We start from the raw sequence: 19,700 nt of genomic DNA on the forward strand, positions 1-19,700 counted from the left end.
ACTTGGGAATGCCTTGATTGTGTTTTCCTGCAGGGCAGGAGTTTGAACTGAATGGCCTTTATGATCTCTTCCAACTCTATGATTTTATGAATTCAATATTTAATAGCTCAATATTTTTCCGGGTCCAACCAACACAATTATTAACTAGGATAACTTTTTGCTGAAAGATTATCAAGGTCAACTGGATCCTGAAGATCTGTAAAATAAGCTTCAGGGTTAATCCGTTATAAAAAGAGTATATGGTAATTATGATGTAAGGCTTTCACTTGAGGGAATAATTAAAACAATTTTAGTTTGAACACGTTAAATGCCTGTTACCCTCAGACCAACAGCATTTCCAGGTAGGATTACATCAACAGCAATTCACAACAGTTAACAGCTGCAAAATGTTTGGTATTCACTTGCACAGGATAATTATTTTAATACTAATATTTATTTTGCAATGTATTATCCAGAGCATCTTTGTCAGTGCAACACAACATACCTAGTGATAAGCAAGCTTCCTTAGGCTTTGCGGGTTAGTGAAGTTAACTCTTCAATTTCTTCTAAAAGTTTATTATTTTCTGAATCACTTCCTTGAGATACGTGTTTGTGTGGGAAGGGGATAATGTGTAGACTGATGTGTGACTACTATAGCTAGTTGGTTGATGCACCAGCACAATTTGAGAAGGTGAAAGACCTTGTAAAACTACGTCTCCAATGATTCCATAGCTTCAGCCGTGACAGTTAAAGGAGTGTCAAACTACATTGAGTCTACAGTGCAGATGCACCCACAGCTGTACTAGTGAGTGTCTTTTATTCCAGAGCCAGGAATTTCCCAGTATCACCTACCGGCTGTTAGGAATTGTGGGAGTTGAAGTCCAAAACACCCAGAGGGTTGAAGTTTGCCCATGCCTAGATTAAACATTGGTTTAAACAGAGCATTACAAATTAGTTTTCACCATCAGCCTTTCCAGTCAAACAACCACAACTTCAGGTGTAGCAAATTTGATTAGGTTATGGATATTTTTTAAGTGACACTAATACTATTCAAACATTTTGCAATCCTGGAGTTTCTGTCATTGAATGGCAGAATGTTTTCTTGGCAGTCAAAGATACAATCATACACATTACAAGTAGAAACACGAGAACATCAAAGTTCCTGTTCGTCACAGTTGGATTAAGAGTGTTCTCACAGAGACAGAGTTACTTGTTTTAGTTAATCCTGATTTACACTTGCATGTTTTCTTCAGCCTGCTCATAAAAGCACTAGGATTACTTGCTCCCAAATGATATCTCATCGCTGAGCCTAGAACCTGAGGTCTCGGAGTGGCTGGGAGAGCTTTTGCACAATTAAAACTTGTGCGCCAGCTGCGCCTGTACCTTGGGAAGTCTGACTTGGACACAGTGGTCCACACTCTGGTTACATCCTGTATAGACTACTGCAACGCTCTCTACGTGGGGTTGCCTCTGAAGACTGCCCGGAAGCTGCAACTAGTCCAATGTGTGGCAGTCAGGTTACTGACAGAAGCGGGGTACAGGGAGCGCACAACTCCCTTGTTGCGTCAGCTCCACTGGCTGCCAATTAGCTTCTGAGCACAATTCAAAGTGCTGGTTTTAACCTACAAAACCCTAAACGGTTCCGGCCCAGTTTACCTGTCCGAACGTATTCTCCCCTATGAACCATCAAGGTTGTTAAGATCTTCTGGAGGGGCCCTGCTCTCGGTCCCACTGCATTTGCAATCGTGTCTGGTGGGGACGAGAGCCAGGGCCTTCTCGGCGGTGGCCCCTCAGCTGTGGAACTCTCTCCTGATGGAGATCAGATCTGCCCCTTCCCTCCTGACCTTCAGAAAACTAGTGAAATCCTGGCTCTGGAATGAAGCATTCCCAGAATAATTGGTTGAGTCCAGCAGTAACCTAATAGTTATTGACCACATTTGCGGATTGAGTTGAACTTGATTCTATCTTGGCAATTTGGCTTATATGTATTTATTCTGTCTCTATTTTAACTTATTATGATTTTATGATGTTTTAGATGTATTTGTGCGTTGAATTTCTGCTGTTAGCCGGTCTGAGTCCCTCCACCGAGATAGAGAAGATCAGGATATAAAAGTTTTAAATAAATAAATAGTTTCTAGCACAATATTTCCCATAGCAGATTATGTCCAACTCTACTTTTCCTTTGAACTTAAAAAAATTCTAGCCATGGATGGTTTTTTGCTGTTGTTTTGTCAGGAGTGACTTGAGAAACTGCAAGTTGCTTCTGGTGTGAGAGAATTGGCCGTCTGCAAGGATGTTGCCCAGGGGACGCCTGGATGATTTGATGTTTTTTATCGTCCTTGTGGGAGGCTTCTCTCACGTTCCCACATGAGAAGCTGGAGTTGATAGAGTGAGCTCATCCGCCTCTCCCCGGATTTGAATCTGCAACCTGTCGGTCTTCAGTCCTGCCGGCACAGGGGTTTAACCCACTACGCCACATGGATGGTGGAACCTGTGAATACAAAGGACTGCAGCCTTCATCAGCGAATGGTAAATAATGCTGGCAAGTACAGTTCCAGCTGAAGGGGCAGATGATTCCTAGCTGTATTCTAGAACAAATGTCAAACAAAATACTATGACCATTTGAAAACACATCATATAAATTTATTCTAGAAAATGAAAATCCTGCTGACCATTTTCTATAGCGAATTCACAATTAGACACATGGACGTTTAATTACTGGGCAGTGCTTTCACCGTCTTAGATTTCCTCACACAAGACTTGAGTATCAGATAAGCCAGTTCAAGTATATTCAGCAGCAAGCAGATGCCTGAAACCGCCAGCATGAATATGGTAAATACAGTTTTCTCAGTGGGTCGGGAAACAAAACAGTCCACTGTGTTTGGACAAGGATAATCACTACATTTGACTAAGTGAGGAAATTTATAGCTTCCATATAAGACATAGAAAATATATGTGAAGATAGTTTCAAAGATGATTCGGAAGATGATGCTGCTGATGTGTGTCCACCAGAAGGCACCCTCAATGTGAAATCTCTGCTTTTTCAGATCTTCAAAATCCACTTTATCTCCAGGCTTGTATTCCCGTTTCTTCTCACGCTTTCTGTAAGCAACATGCATCACAACCAAAAGTGCAGGAGTGGAGACAAAGATCAGCTGGAGAGCCCAAAGTCGAATGTGTGAGACAGGGAAAAACGTATCGTAGCAGACATTTTTGCATCCTGGTTGTAGAGTGTTGCAAGTAAAATCTTGCTGTTCATCTCCCCAGACTGTTTCTGCAGCAACCACAAGAATCATAATTCGGAAAATGAAGAGGACGGTTAGCCAGATTTTTCCAATGCTGGTGGAGTGTCTATTTACCCCTCCCAAGACGTCTTTGAGAGATTTCCAGTCCATAGCGGTGTGTGTCCTTTAGCCTAGTAAGACAAAAAGAATGGGTCAAATGAGAAATGGTTTCATTCCATAACACATTTTATGAACTGGGAAGTCCTGCAATTGGAAGGACTAACACAAAATTTAATTTCTTCTGCTCCCTATCCTTTTTGGGAAACAGTAAAGGTAAAGGTTTCCCCTTGACATTAAGTTTAGTTGTGTCCGACTTTGGGGTGTGGTGCTCATTTCCATTTCTAAGCCAAAGAGCCTGTATTGTCCATAGACACCTCCAAGGTCATGTGGCCGGCATGACTGCCTGGAGAGCCGTTACCTTCGCACCAGAGTGGTACCTATTGATCTACTCACATTTGCATGTTTTCAAACTGCTAGGTTGGCAGAAGCTCGGCCTAACAGTGGGAGCTCACCCCGCTCCCTTGATTCAAACCGCTAACCTTTCGGTCAGTAAGTTCAGTTCACTGTGCCTCTGGAGGCAAACAACTGCACATATTTGTAAATGTTATGGTCAGAATCCTGGATCATATACAGGAAAGGTAGGCGGCCAGATTGTTAACTGGATCAAGTGACATGGAGCAGTCAACCCGCCTGTTTAAACAGCTCTGCTGGCTGCCAATAAGTTCTCGGTCCCAATTCAAGGTGTAGGTAATTACTTACAAAGCTCTAAATGGTTCAGGACCAGCCTATCTTCATGACCGTATCTTCCCCTACGAGCCTACATGGTCTCTAAGATCTTCTGGGGAGACTCTTCTCTAACTCCCCTCCCCATCTCAGGCACGGTTGGTTGGGACGAGAGAAAGGGCATTCTCGATGGTGGCCCCTTGTCTCTGGAATTCCCTCCCCAGGCAGATCAGGTTAGCACCCTCCCTATCCACATTTCGTAAAGAACTAAAGACATGGATGTTCCATTGTGCATTCGATTGATGATCCCTTTGACAGATGGTCCCTAACCATGGCCTAAAATCAAGTTTGATTACTGTATTCTTGTTAAAATGATCCTATTACAACTGCTCTATATACCTATACTGCGATATGTTCTATCCATCTTTTTGACCAGCCTATTCTCCAACTTGTTTGTACACCAGCCCCCCCCCCCAATGAGACTAGAAGTATTTCTAGTTGTTGCTTATGATGTCTGTTTTATTATTATTGCTTATGATGTTGGTTGTACACTGATTTAATTTTTATTTGCCTTGTTTTAACTGTATGCTTTTTGGGCTTGGCCCCATGTAAGCCGCCCCGAGTCCCTTTGGGGAGATGGAGGCGGGGTAGAAGAATAAAGTTCTTCTACCAAGTAAAGTATACATCATCCGCTGTCCGATTTTAGGCTGAATGGAGCTCTTTCTCTCCATATAGCTGATGCCAGAAAAATTCAGGGAGGAGGTTATTTTGGCAATAATGTCAAAACTGAGACTAAGGAACTAGTGTGGTGTAGCAGTTTCAAGTGTTTATGATTCTCAAGATCAGGGTTTGAATCCCCATACAATCATGGAAACCCATGATTGAATACAGTTTCAAACCGGTACTGAGGAAAGTGGTTTTGCTGTGCAGATTATTACAATTTAAGGGAGATGTTGACAAGCTGGAATGTGTCCAGAGGAGAGTGACTAAAATGATCAAGGGTCTGGTGAACAAGCCCTATGAGGAGCCATTTAAAGAGCTGGGCATGTTTAGCCTGCTGAAGAGAAGGCAGAGAGGAGACATGATGATGGCCATGTATAAATATGTGAGGGGAAGTCATAGGGAGAAGGGAGCAAGCTTGTTTTCTGCTTCCCTGGAGACTAGGATGCAGAACAATGTCTTCAAAATACAGGAAAGGAGATTCCACCTGAACATTAGGAAGAACTTCCTGACTTTGAGAGCTGTTCAGCAGTGGAACTCTCTGCCCCGGAGTGTGGTGGAAGCTCCTTCTTTGGAGGCTTTTAAGTGGAGGCTGGATGGCCATCTGTTGGGGGTGCTTTGAATGATATTTTTCTGCGTCTTCGCAGGGGGTTAGACTGGATGGCTCGCAAGGTCTCTTCCAACTCTATGATTCTATAGGAAATTCTGGAACCAGTTTGAGGTCCAGGTGGTATTTGCACAAACCAGAGAACATTGATACACATTACAGGCTTTCTTCCACATACTTTTGTGGAAGTTTGTTGTGTGGTCACCATTGTAATTTAAAGCTGGCTTTGAACTATATTAAATGGTTAGTGTCAATGGGAATACAGATCCAGAGGAAAGCAAAGGCAAACCACCTCTGATGGAATCTTGCCAAGGAAACCTTGCAATACGAGTCAGAAATGACTTTAAGAATTCTGTGATTTTATTTATTCAAAACACCCAGTAAAGGTAAAAGTTTCCCCTTGACATTAAATCTGTGTCAGACTCTGGGGGGTGGTGTTCATCTCTATTTCTAAGCCAAAGAGCTGGCATTGTCCGTAGACGCCTCCAAGGTCATGTGGCCGGCATGAGTGCATGGAGTGAAGTTACCTGCCTGCCAAGGCTGTACCTGTCTATCTACTTACATTTACATGTTTTCAAACTGCTAGGTTGACAGAAGCTGGGGCTAACAACAGGCGCTCACCCCGTCCACTGATTTGAATTGCCGACCTTCCAGTCAGCAAGTTCTGCAGCTTAGCAGTTTAACCCGCTGCGCCTTTTTAAAAGACCCAAGTGGCATTAAAATGCTTTAATAATAGGAGGCACGGACAAACAAGATTTCTGTCTTGAAGTTTTTTTCAACATAGTTTGTGCAGAATATGTTGAGTTAGGAATTTTGTACCACAGAAGTACTAATATTAGTTCCATCACATTATTCTGTTTTACTTCAAATGATCATTTGAGAAAGTGTGTTATTACTGATATTAAAGTCTTCTTAGACTAGTATCAAGTTTAAAACTCTGGGAATGTCATTTCTTCTCTTAGCCCAGTGGTTCTCAACCTGTGGGTCCCCAGATGTTTTTGGCCTACAACTCCCAGAAATCCAGTTTACCAGTTGTTAGGATTTCTGGGAGTTGAAGGCCAAAAACATCTGGGGACCCCAGGTTGAGAACCACTTAGCCCTTTTCCTTAAGTTAACACCTGCTCCTTACAGAATGATTTGCAATGTATGTATGTGCAACATCGTTACAGAATTTGTTGCCTTTGTAACTTGCCACTTTATCATCTTTAAAAAACACAGAAAGTTACTTTGCAGATCGGGACATGTTGCTCAGCATTTGCACGAACAACTCACTAATAGAAATGAGCATAGCTGGATGTACTCAAATTGATATCCATTGCCTCATAGAATCATAGAATAATAGAGCTGGATGAGACCACATGGGCCATCCAGTTCAACCCCCTGCCTTGAAGGAAAAGCACAATCAAAGACCTCACAACCTCTGAGGATTCTTGCCAAAGATGCAGGCAAAACGTCAGGAGAGAATGCTTCTAGAACATGGCCACATAGCCCAAAAAACCTACAAAACCCAGTGATTCCATCCATGAAAACCTTCAACAATATAATCAAAGTATCTCTGACAGGTGGGCATCCAGCCTCTGTTTAAATGTTTCCAAGGAAGAAGCTCCCACCATTCTCCAAGGCAGAGAGTTCCACTGTTGAACAGCTTCTACAGTCAGGAAGTTCTTCCTAATGTTTTCTGTCATTTGAACCCATTGCTCCTAGTCCTAGTCTCCAGGGCAGCAGAACACAACCCTGCAACCTCTTCCTTATGACACCCTTTCACGTATTTAAACATGGCTATTATATCCACTCAACCTTCTCTTCTGCAGGCTAAACATACCCAGTTCTTTAAGACACTCCTCATAGGAATTCATGGTCTCCAGACCTTTGATTATTTTAGTCGTCCTGCTCTGGACACCTTCCAGCTTATCAATATCCCTTTTGAATGATGATACCCAGAATTAGACACAGTATTCTAGGTGAGGTCTAATCACAGCTGAATAGGGAGGCACCATGACTTCTCTCGATCTAGACACTATACTCCTTTGGATGTAGTCCAAAATCCTGTTGGCTTTTTTAGCTGCTGCATCACACTGTTGGCTCATGTTCAACTTATTATCCACAAAAACTTCAAGATCTTTCTCACATGGACTGTTGTCAAGCCAGGCATCATCCATCCTGTTTCTTTGCATTTAATTTTTTCTGCCTAAGTGCAGTATCTTACATTTGCCTCTTTTAAGTTCTGATCTATACATACAAACATATCATGCTGGTGATAATACGACAAGAAAACAATGCCCTTCAGTATAACCCGAAACAGGAAAAGCCAGGCTAACTTATAAGACAGTCAGATTTCCAACATGTTACAGCATGAACCCTTGGTATGGAAGCTTTAATTAAACTTGCTAACCCTGAGGGTTAAGTGAGATGATGTCACAGATTTATATTAATTTAATAAGCACAAAGGAGCTGCAGGATCAAACGAAAGGTGTTCTTGGAAAGATACCTTATATACTTGAGTATAAGCCGACCTGAATATAAGCTGAGGAACCTAAGTTTATCATATTGACTTGAGTATAAGCCGAGCGTGGGAAATGCTGTACTACTAGTAAATTCCAAATATTACATTTATTTATTTATCGTGTCATCCGCAACCAGAACATTGTATTACATTTCTAACAGAACAAAACAAACAGATTTAAAAAAACCCACAAATTTTGCAAACTTGGTAGCTGATTAAATGTCCTTTGACCAGTATCTGGTCACTTGGAGTGCCTCTGGTGTTGCCGCAAGAAGGTCCTCCATCGTCCATGTGGCAGGGCTCAGGTTGCATTGCAGCAGGTGGTCAGTGGTTTGCTCTTTTCCACACTCGCATGTCGTGGATTCAACTTTGTAGCCCCATTTCTTAAGATTGGCTCTGCATCTCGTGGTGCCAGAGAGCAGTCTGTTCAACGCCTTCCAAGTCGCCCAGTCTTCTGTGTGCCCAGGGGGGAGTCTCTCATCTGGTATCCCCCACGGATTGAGGTGCTGGGTTTGAGCCTGCCACTTTTGGACTCTCGCTTGCTGAGGTGTTCCAGCGAGTGTCTCTGTAGATCTAAGAAAACTATTTCTTGATTTAAGTCGTTGACGTGCTGGCTGATACCCAAACAAGGGATGAGCTGGGGATGTCACTGCCTTGGTCCTTTCACTATTGGTTGCTACTTCCCGGCGGATGTCAGGTGGTGCAATACCGGCTAAGCAGTGTAATTTCTCCAGTTGTGTAGGGCGCAGACACCCTGTGATAATTCGGCATGTCTTATTAAGAGCCACATCCACTGTTTTAGTGTGGTGAGATGTGTTCCACACTGGGCATGCATACTCAGCAGCAGAGTAGCATAGCGCAAGGGCAGATGTCTTCACTGTATCTGGTTGTGATCCCCAGGTTGTGCCAGTCAGCTTTCGTATGATATTGTTTCATTACCCACTAGAAACAATATCATACGAAAGCTGACTGGCACAACCTGGTTTGCTCTTCTCCACACTTGCATGTCATGGATTCAACTTTGTAGCCCCAAAATTACATTAATTACATTACATTAATTACATTATAAAAATTACATTAATTAAAAAATTACATTAATTGAAGCATCAGGAGGTTAAATGTTTTTGAATATTTAATATTTTGAATATTAAAACTGTAATTTAGGATAAGACTGTCCAACTCTGATTACCTATATACTCAAGTATATAGGGCCTCCAGTGGCGCAGCAGGTTAAACCACTGAACTGCTGAACTTGCTGACCACAAGGTCAGCGGTTCGAATCCAGGGAGCAGGGTGAGCTTCCACTGTTAGGCCCAGCTTCTGCCAACCTAGAAGTCCAAAAACATGCAAATGTAAGTAGATCAATAGGTACCTCTTCTGCGGGAGGATAATGGCGCTCCATGCATATGACCTTGGAGGTGTCTATGGACAATGCTGGCTCTTTGGTTTAGAAATGGAGATGAGCACCACCCCCCAGAGTCGGACATGACTAGACTTAATGTTAGGGGAAACCTTTACCTTTACCTCAAATGTTTTAAAACAGTTGTATTGATTTTCCTTTCTCATCTAAAATTTTGGAAGGCTTTAGGTACAGAGTTAAAGGTCTATTATTATTATTATTATTATTATTATTATTATTATTATTTGAAACACAACAAGATGAGTCCACAGAATACACTCTACTGGCTCCTGTATTGGATCACATGTCGGACACTTCCCAAGTGTCTAGGACTGTGTGATGTATCAGCGAATAATGCGTGCAGATCCCAGTAAGGTGGCCTTTTGCAGCTGGCAGATGGTAATCTTGTCAGCGCCGATTGTGTTTAAGTATCTTTAGGTACTGCACTCAGTGGGCAAAATCAACTATATTGCAAATGCTTACTTTGCATAATGGGTTGAGCCACCCCTGCATGCAGGTGAAGGAGAGCGTGTGAGGCTGGGGGGAGGTTCATGCCAATAGGTCCTTCAAGGCTTGGGGGTTCTGTGTGAGAAGTTTGGCCCAACTCTATCATTGGTGGGGTTCAGAATGCTCTTTGATGGTGGGTGAACTATAAATGCCAGCAACTACAACTTACAAATGTCTATTTTCCCCAAGCTCCACCAGTGTTCACATTTGTGCATATTGAATATTTGTGCCAAGTTTGGTCCAGATCCATCATTGTTTGAGTCCACAGGGCTCTCTGGATGTAGGTGAACTACAACTCCAAAACTCAAGGTCAATGCCCACCAAACCCTTCCAGTATTTTCTGTTGGTTATGGGAGTTCTGTGTGTCAAATTTGGTTCAACTCCATCATTGGTGGAGTTCAGAATGCTCTTTGATTGTTGGTGAACTATAAATCCCAGCAACTACAACTCCCAAGTGATAAAATCAATTCCCCCCAATGCCACCAGTATTCAAATATTGGATACTTGTACCAAATTTGGTCCAGTAAATGAAAATACATCCTGCACATCAGATATTTGGAGCCCCCGGTGGCGCAGTGAGTTAAAGCGCTGAGCTGCTGAGCTTGTTGACTTGAAAGGTCGCAGGTTCGAATCTGGGGAGCAGCATGTCAGCCCCAGCTTCTGCCAACCTAGCAATTCGAAAACATGCAAATGTGAGTAGATCAATAGGTACTGCTCGGCGGGAAGGTAATGGTGCTCCATGCAGTCATGCCGGTCACATGACCTTGGAGGTGTCTACTCTTCAGCTTAGAAATGGAGATGAGCACTACACCCTAGAGTTGAACACAACTGGACTTAATATCAGCGGAAAACCTTTACCTACCTTTACCTTATATCAGATATTTACGTTACAATTCATAACAGTAGCAAAATTGTAGTTATAAAGTAGCAACAAAAGTAATGTTATGGTTGAGGGTCACCACAACATGAGGAACTGTATTAAGGGGTTGTGGTATCAGGAAAGTTGAGAACCACTGCTTTAGGGTACAACACATTTCCCTTTCCTTATTATCAGCAGCAAGAACTGAAATGGCAGTACTGAAAAAACACCAGAAACTCACATACAGAACCTTCTTAATTGCTGGGCCCTTTCCTTGTCGGGGGTCCTTCCACACAGCCCTATATCTCATAATATCAAGGCAGAAAATCCCACAATATCTGCTTTGAACTGTGTTATCTGAGTCCACACTGCCATATATCCCAGTTCAAAGCAGATATTGTGGGATTTTCTGCCTTGATATTCTGGGATATAGGGCTGTGTGGAAGGGCACACACCTATCTTCCCATCTTCAGAACCTTTTACTCTTAACCTTCTCCTCCTCCCCTTTGGAGTATGGGGCGCACACACTTGGAGTGGCATTCTCTGGACCCTTGTCATGCTATCCCTGTCCACCCATCCATGGCCCTCATTCCGGGAGAGCCTCCCCACCCCCTGTCTCACCTCGGTGGGGGGAACAAACCGGGCTGCCTTCTTTTCCGACGGCTCCCTTTCCCCGGCGAGGCGAGCGAGCCCTTAGTCCCAGCTTGACTTGGCAGCTTCCTTCGCAGCCTGCCTTGCCTTGCCTGGCCTTGCCTAAAAGGGAAGCTCCTCCTTGTTCCCCAGAAGCAGGTGATTGGAGACACCCCCACAAAGGAGAGAGATGTGGATGATGCCACCTAAACTGTCCTGGCTCAAGGCTATGGAAGCAACGAGAAGACTATGGCTGCCTCTGGCAATTCTTCACATGGAGGAAGAAGTGAAATAAAAACCTTTATTTTGAAGAAATGCTCTGAGGTTATTTCTTTGAAGAAAATATTTTATGATGAGGAATTCATCTTCTTTTAATTAAGTTAGGGCAGTGGTTCTCAACTTTGCTAATGCCGTGACCCCTTAATGCAGTTCCCTATGTTGTGGTGACCCCCAACCATAATATTGTTTTCGTTGCTACTTGATACCTGTCATTTTACTACTGTTATAAATCGTAATGTAAATATCCGATATGCAGGATGCATTTTCATTCACTGCACTAAATTGAGCACAAATACCCAATATGCTCAAATGTGAATGCTACTGGGGTTGGGGGGAGGATTGATTTTGTCATTTGGGAGTTGTAGGTGCTGGGATTTATAGTTCAGTTATAATCAAAGAGCAATCTGAACTCTACCAGCGCTGGATTTAAACCAAACTTGACACACAGAACTCCCATGATCAACAGAACACTGGAAGGGTTTTGTGAGCATTGACCTTGAGTTTGGGAGCTGTAGTTCACCTATACCCAGAGGAGTGCTGTGGATTCATGCAATGATGGATCTGGACCAAACTTAGCACGAATACTGACTATGCCCAAATGTGAACACTAGTAGAGTTTGGGGGAAATAGACACTGACATTTTGGAGTTGTAGTTGCTGGGATGTATAGTTCACCTACAATCAAAGAGTATTCTGAACCTCACCAATGACAGAATTGGGCCAGACTTCCCACATAGAACCCCCATGACCAACAGAAAATACTGTGCTTTCTGAGGGCCTTTGGCGACCCCTCTGACACCCCCTCGCGACTCCCCTCGGGGTCCCGACCCCCAGGTTGAGAACCACTGGGTTAGGGTGACCATGACATTTTGAGTGTGTTCCATTTTTCTTTCATATTAAGGAATTAGAAACTATTTGGATAAAGTCAAATGTCTTGCTGTCTCTATTAACAGTCGAGGTTGAGCGCCTGACTGTTAATAGCTGTTAAAAAAACAGCTGTTAAAAAAAATGCCCAGGTCACTGTTGACCTAAGCAGTTTGAAAACAGCTGTGAGTAGAGGAATTAGGGACCGCTTAAAAGCGGGGAGGCTAATTTATAACACCATAATAATGCTGGAGAGCAAGGAGGAAATACTACAATCAAAAAGGCTCGACGTCATAGTTGATGAAGCGACAACTCTCCCTGTGGCCGAATCGAGCAACCTCCAAGATCTGAAATGGAAGAACTGCTTAATGGGCTTTATCTGTCTGTATGTCTTGTATGTCAAAAACGGCATTGAATGTTTGCCGTGTATATGTACATTGTGATCCACCCTGACTCCCCTTTGGGGTGAGAAGGGCAGAATATAAATACTGTAATAAATAAATAAATAAATAAATAAATAAATAAATAAGGAATTCTAAAGTCAAGGTGATGGAGTTGGTGAGACAAGATGGGTACATTGTCCTATGCAGATAGAGACATGTTATCATAGACTCCTAGAGTTGGAAGAGACCTCGTGGACCATCCAGTTCAACCCCCTGCCAAGAAGCAGGAAAATTGCATTCAAAGCACCCCCGACAGATGGCCTCTTAGCCTCTGCTTAAAAGCCTCCAAAGAAGGAGCCTCCACCACACTCTGGGACAGAGAGTTCCACTGCTGAGAACTGCTAGGACAGAGAGTTCCACTATTTGTTAGGACGTTCTTCCAAATGATCAGGTGCAATCTCCTTTCTTGTCGTTTGAAGCCATTGTTCCATGTCCTAGAATCCAGGGCAGCAGAAAACAAATTTGCTCCCTCCTCCCTATGGCTTCCCCTCACATATTGATCCATGGCCCTCATCATGTCTCCTCTCAGCCTTCTCTTCTTCAGGCTAAGCATGCCCAGCTCCTTAAGCCACTCCACATAGGGCTTGTTCTCCAGACCCTTGATCATTTTAGTTGCCCTCCTCTGGACACATTCCATCTGGTCAACATCTCCCTTCAATTGAGTCCCCTTCAGGTTGAGAGGGGCGGTATAAAAATACTGCAAATAAATAAATTGTGGTGCCCAGAACTGAACACAGTATTCCAGGTGTGGTCTGACCAAGGCGGAATAGAGGGTTAGCATGACTTCCCTGGATCTAGACACTATACTCCTATTTATACAGGCCAAAACCCCATTGGCTTTTTAAGCTGCTGCATCACATTGTTGGCTCATGTTTAACTTGTTGTCCATGAAGACTCCGATATATTTTTCACACGTACTGCTCTCGAGCCAGGCATCATCCCCCATTCGGTATCTTTGAATTAATTTTTTTCTGCTTAAGTGGAGTATCTTGCATTCGTCCCTGTTGAACTTCATTTGTCAGTTTTGGCCCATTTCTCTAATCTGTTCAGATCATTTTGAATTCTGCTCCTGTCTTGGAGAGTATTGGCTATCCCTCCCAATTTGGTGTCATCTGCAAACTTGATGATCCTGCCTTCTAACCCGTCATCTAAGTTATTAATAAAGATGTTGAACAGGACTGGGCCCAGGACGGAGCCCTGCTTATGGCACTCCACTCACCACATTTTTCCAGGGTGAAGAGGAAGCATTGGTGAGCACCCTCTGGGTTTGTTCACTTAGCCAATTACAGATCCAGCTACCATCATTTTCCCTAGCCCACATTTGACTAGTAAGTGGAAACCAAGTGGAAAGACTTGTTTTGGTAACTAAAATGAGAACGAAGATATTTTAATATATAAACTTGGTGTGAAGCATGAAAGTAAGGTTTACATTGGCTATAACATATAACTCATTTCTTTATTTTTTTAAAAATGTAATAAATGTGCCACTAAGAACCTTGGCACGACACTGTCCTAAACCTGAAGTCTGTAGGCACATTACAGGTTGCAATATTACTTTTGGTTGAAAACTCAGTAAATTAGAAGAGCACCGGATATTCAATTTCTAAAGTGCAGAATTTCAGGATTAGGTCTGCCTAGAACAGGCATGGGCAAACTTGGGCCTTCAAGATGGTTTGGACTTCAACTCCCACAATTCCTAACAGCTGGTAGCTGTTAGGAATTGTGGGAGGTGAAGTCCAAAACATCTTGAGGTTATTAAATGCTAATCAAGGTGACCAACAGCAACATTCACACCTACCTCCAACAGACAAGAGTTCTTTCTCCCACCCTGGACATTATTCCACAGATACATAAACCCCATTTTCCTAGTTTCCAACAGACCTCACAACCTCTGAGGATGCCTCCCATAGATGCAGATGAAACATCAGGAGAGAATGCTTCTGGAATACTGCCTGGAAAACTCACAACAACCCAGGTCCATGTGTCCTAATCCCAACTAGTGTAGGGTTAAACAATATGTGAACATATGCAAACATTGGTTTATCATGTTCCCATTAATTAATCAGTTCTGGATTTAGGCCATAACTATTGAGGTTGTTGTGGCTCAGCTGGAGCCTCAGGTAGAAGATGATGGGATTCAGATTCATGAAGATGTTCCTGTTGTTTCTGAAGAAAATGAGGAGTTTCAGTTTCCCATGGCAAGGAATGTTTCAGATATTGTTTCTGATGTTAGTGAAACCAGCCAGGTGCAGTGGGAGGAGGATGGCTCTCAGCCTGACACTTCTCAGGTGGCTAACAAGCTATCCGACCTTGAGAGCTCTGAAGATCTAGATAGGGAGGATCGCTTACAATTCAAAGTTCACCGCAGTGCAAGGCTTGCTAACAAGAGGGAGGTTAGGGGTCAATGGAATGTGTTCATGCTGAGAAAGTATATTAAACAGGGTGTTTAAAGACGAATCTTTGTCAGTGCAACGTCTGCGTATAACCTGGTAACTTCTCTGGATTGCCTTGGCTTTTGGGCAATGTTCTTGGCTTCTTGGGACTCTGTCATGCTGTCATGGAATCTTGTTTCTACGATGCCTTTTGTATTATGCTTCATGTTGCTTGCTATTGAACTTTTGGAACTTTACCTTTGCATTTAAGACTGTTCTTTTCTTCAGTAAACTACAAAACATTCAGCCTTGGTGTGGTTGGGTGTTTTGAGCAAGGTGACTCTACTCTGAGCTGTGACAGGTTTTGCAAATATCTTACAAAAGAAATGTGCTCCTACTGCAAAACGACTCACAGTTCACAGTTCAAATTAGATCTCATAATGAGGGACATCCCTCCCCACACAAAATATTTTATGCTGATGGAAACGTGCACACCACACGCTATTTCACTTGTATTCTTAACACTTATTTCCAAATCATGGTTCTTCCTTATACTTGATTACATCTTTTCTTTTCTTGCACAATTCTGATACAATTGTACATTCCCTTTATGGGGTTGTGGTTATGATTAATCAAGCTGATCAAGCACATGTCGCTACACATTCTGTATTTTTCCATAAAATAATGCAGTCACTTAATAGATTTAGGGAAGGAGCCTATGAGTCAGTTTTCTTCGTACTCAGCACACCTGTATTGCTGTATTATGCAAATGTAATGGCTAATAAATCCCGGAAACAAAGAAAAGTTTCCTGGGTTAAACCAGTGCCAGATCCCAGCACCTCTCTATGGTTGGTTCTGCCAGTCAGAGGTCTATAGTTTAGTACAAGATTGCTGAAATCATCAAGCACTTCCCTGCCTTTTAATCCCCCACACCAAAAGTATATCTGTCCATAGTCCCAATAATAATAATAATAATAATAATAATAATAATAATAATAATCTTTATTTATGTACCGCATTATCTCCCCTAAGGGATTCAGGGCAGTTTCCATATATGCAAAATAACACAGAAAATATACAGAGTATCCAAAGCATAGGCATAAAATTATTAACACAAACATATAAATTAAAACTAGTTCCAACACCATTCTGTCATACGGAATAAGCTGCTAGGGGCCAGAGTTTGAAAGTGAGCCTAGACCGTCTGAGGGGACTGGGCCGAGACTAGTGCAGAGAAAATATAGGGCTTGGGAAATTGAGAAGGTGCAAGTGCCAGTCCTAACAATGGCCATAGTGGGGCCTGGGGCTACTCCTTTTCAGGACTGATTAATGAGTAATGAAAAGGACTGGACCACAGTGAGTACTTCGAGATGACAGGGGATCACGGAAGAGAGTGAAGTGCAAGGCCAAGTCCTAGCTAATGGCCTGGGGCCTGGGACTAGTGACTAGTAGTTTTCAAAGGCCTGGTGAAACCACTAAGTCTTCACGTTATTTTGAAAACAGGACAGTGGTGTGGCCTGTCTTATCTGTCTGAGGAGGGCGTTCCAGAGGTGGGGGGCCACCACCGAGAAGGCCCTCTTCCTCGTCCCCACCAGCCAGGCTTGAGACAATGGTGGGAGCGAGAGAAGGGCCTCGCAATAGGATCTTAGGGTTCACACCGGTTCATAGAGGGAGATGAGGTCACGGAGCTAGGCGGGGCCCGGACCGCTTAGGGCTTTATAGGTCATAACCAGCACCTTGAATATGGCTCAGCAACTTATTGGCAGCCAGTGAAGTTGTTTTAATAGGGGCATTGTGCGCTCCCTATAGTTTGCTCCAGTTAGAAGTCTGGCTGCTTAGTACAAAATTTGCAAAGGATGCTTCCAGATAAGTCATTAATTCTGTAATTTGTCTGCCTCAAACACAGGGATTATGAAGCTACTCCAGATATCATCACCTCCTGAACATGTATGTAATAAAGTTTGGAAGCCCGAGAAAAGGAAACTTTGAACTCAACTGTGGACAAAGGAGAGAGTTGGAAGCAGAAGAGTGAAACTAGGATGTTTGATAGACAACTGAGAAAGTGGAATAAGAGAAGAGTAACTTGTGGTGCATCTACACCAGTGGTTCCAAACATGTGATCCATGGACCACCAGTGGTCCCCAAGGATGAAAATATGGTCCATGGCCTCACCATTAGTAAACTATTGCCTCGAAACCATGTGGCAAAGAGAGCGACTTGTCTTGCAAAACCCTCAGGGGCAACAGGGATGTCGGGAGGGGAGAGGCTGACTATCCACAAAAGATTACTACTACCACATCAGCTCTAGATTCTTAAATATGGTTTTCTGTGGGCAAGCAGATGGTGACTACTGCATGGCATATGTTCTGTATCAGAAACTAGAGCTGATGTGGTCTATCCAATGCAATTTTCTGAATCAGCACCCCAAGCAGCCAAACTGAATCTAAAGTTGACCAAAAATTGATTCGCAACCCTTTTCGTGCTAATGTTGGAGAGTGGTTCCTGGTCAAAGTGGTCCCTGGTCAAGTGGTCCCTGGTCAAAAAAAGGTTGGGAATCACTGATCTGCACTGTATATTTCAAGCAGATTGACACCACTGAGAAGTCAACATGCTTGTCAACTTCTGAGCAATATGTATGAACAGAGAGAGCACATATCCTTATTTTCTTTTGAGATGTTTACCTCAGCACCTATGTTTTAAGAGATAAGAGGTGGCTCTTACACATTTGACTATCTTGAAAATGTGGCGATAAAAGGAAAATCTAGTCTTGCAGCATCTATCTATCAAGATTTTGCCAGTAATTGGATGACATGAGATATAAGCTATCTGTTCCTATTGCACCATCACTGATTAATTCAAATACTTACAAGATGCGGGTTGTTTTGGCAAGTTACAATATTTTCTTAACCGAGTCACTCACTGTAAAGCATTGCTTTTCTTTCGCATAGCCACTGCCACTCCTTGAATCATGCCATCTCTAGGATTATTTAGTGTGACAACTAAATCTTCAAGATATAGTGCTTTTAGTCATTTTTTTAGAATACCAAATTTCAAAGATTCTCACTCCACCTATTGTTGAAACAATTGCCAAAAAACGAGATCTCTCACAACAGGCAGCTGTATTTATTACTGACTAGCTTGGGGACCCAGTGGTGCCCAGGTTACTAGAAGAAGACATTGTTTGTTTTGGGATGTTAGGTAATATCACTGAAGTTTGGTCGAAATCCTCAATTCCTGTTTGTTGTGTGCTATAGGAAAGGGTAGGGAAGGGTTAAGGGGAGGCAGAGGGCAGCGTCATGCAAGTTCCACAGCAATGGAGAGAGAAAGGAACCCTGGGATGTGGAGGAAAAGCAGAACATCTAGGATGAAACTGTCCCCACATGAAAGCCTTCACTTGGGTGGGGGGGGGGGGCAGTATGGTGTTTGAGGAAGACCCTGGCAGGGTTTGGTCTACATGTACATGGCGCTCACTATAACTTGCAATGTCAGTGCAGGGAGGGACATGTTTGTTTCCTGCTCAGTGGAAACTATAGCTGTTTGTAGAGGTGAGAGTCTGTCTGTGTAAGTGGACACCTCCCCTACATACACACATACACATTTTCACTTTTATTACATGGATAGATAGATAGATAGATAGATAGATAGATAGATAGATAGATAGATAGATAGAAGATTAAGAGGACTTCTTAGAAAAGCATTTTCAAGCTACCTAAACCTGTTCAGTCAATAGGGAGAGGAAGGAGGAGAAAAGAAACTGGGTAGGCAATTTGGCTGATAAACATCCAGATTTCACAATGCTATAGGCCAGACTTTCTCAACCTGGATAAACTCTTGAAATAAGATTCAGGTCTCAAGGAATCCCTGAATAAAATTGTATTGACAGTTGATTTTTTAAAAAAAACCAATTTCATGGAATCCTCAGTTTCTTCCTCTGAAATAGAGCCCACAGTACCTGGGATTTGAGGGTTGTCTCCCATCCAAATACTAAGCAGTGCTGACTATGCTTAGTTCCAGTATCAGATAGAATCTGGTGCCTTAAGGGTAACATAAGGTAAATAAAAGAGGCATTAAAATCTTGATATTTAAAAAGCAGTATCTTAATAAGCAGTATTTCTTCTCTAGCTCCGCAATCAGCCAATCTCTTGTTTGTTTGTTTGTTTGTTTATCAATTCAAATGAACTGTCATGGCTTAGGTCATGTCATTCATACTACAAGTGGAAAATGGGTCTTAAAAGCTTTTGAGCTTCAGCCTGCCAGGTATTTTGGACTTCAACTCCCACAATTCCTGGCCTCAGGCCCCTTCCTTTCCCCCCTCAGCCACAACAGCAAGACTATCCCTCTGGGCAGCTAAACCAGGAACTCTCAACTGGATTGCCCCTCACGAGGGTTTTCTTCGAGGGGCAAACCAAGAATGGGCAACTTGGAAGTACTTGAACAGACTCAGAAGAAGAGTGGGCAGATCAAAAGGCAACCTGGCAAAATGGTACTACCTAGAAAAATCCTCCATCTTGTGTGACTGTGGAGTAGAACAA

The 19,700-nt window shown here is 42.8% G+C and overlaps 1 protein-coding gene across 1 annotated transcript; it reads right to left on the reverse strand.

Annotated features, from left to right (window-relative positions):
- Positions 1–32: 32 nt before the first annotated feature.
- Positions 33–11,337, reverse strand: LOC132770062 (gap junction beta-6 protein-like). The gene is made up of 2 exons (XM_060766947.2): positions 11,203–11,337; positions 33–3,394 (listed from the first exon to the last, which is right to left on the reverse strand). Exon 2 carries the CDS (start codon positions 3,372–3,374, stop codon positions 2,691–2,693), a length of 684 nt encoding a protein of 227 aa, XP_060622930.2. The 5' UTR covers positions 3,375–3,394; positions 11,203–11,337; the 3' UTR covers positions 33–2,690.
- Between the last annotated feature and the right edge of the window lie 8,363 nt (positions 11,338–19,700).

Source organism: Anolis sagrei, chromosome 3, assembly GCF_037176765.1.
Source record: "Anolis sagrei isolate rAnoSag1 chromosome 3, rAnoSag1.mat, whole genome shotgun sequence".
NCBI lineage: Eukaryota > Metazoa > Chordata > Lepidosauria > Squamata > Dactyloidae > Anolis > Anolis sagrei.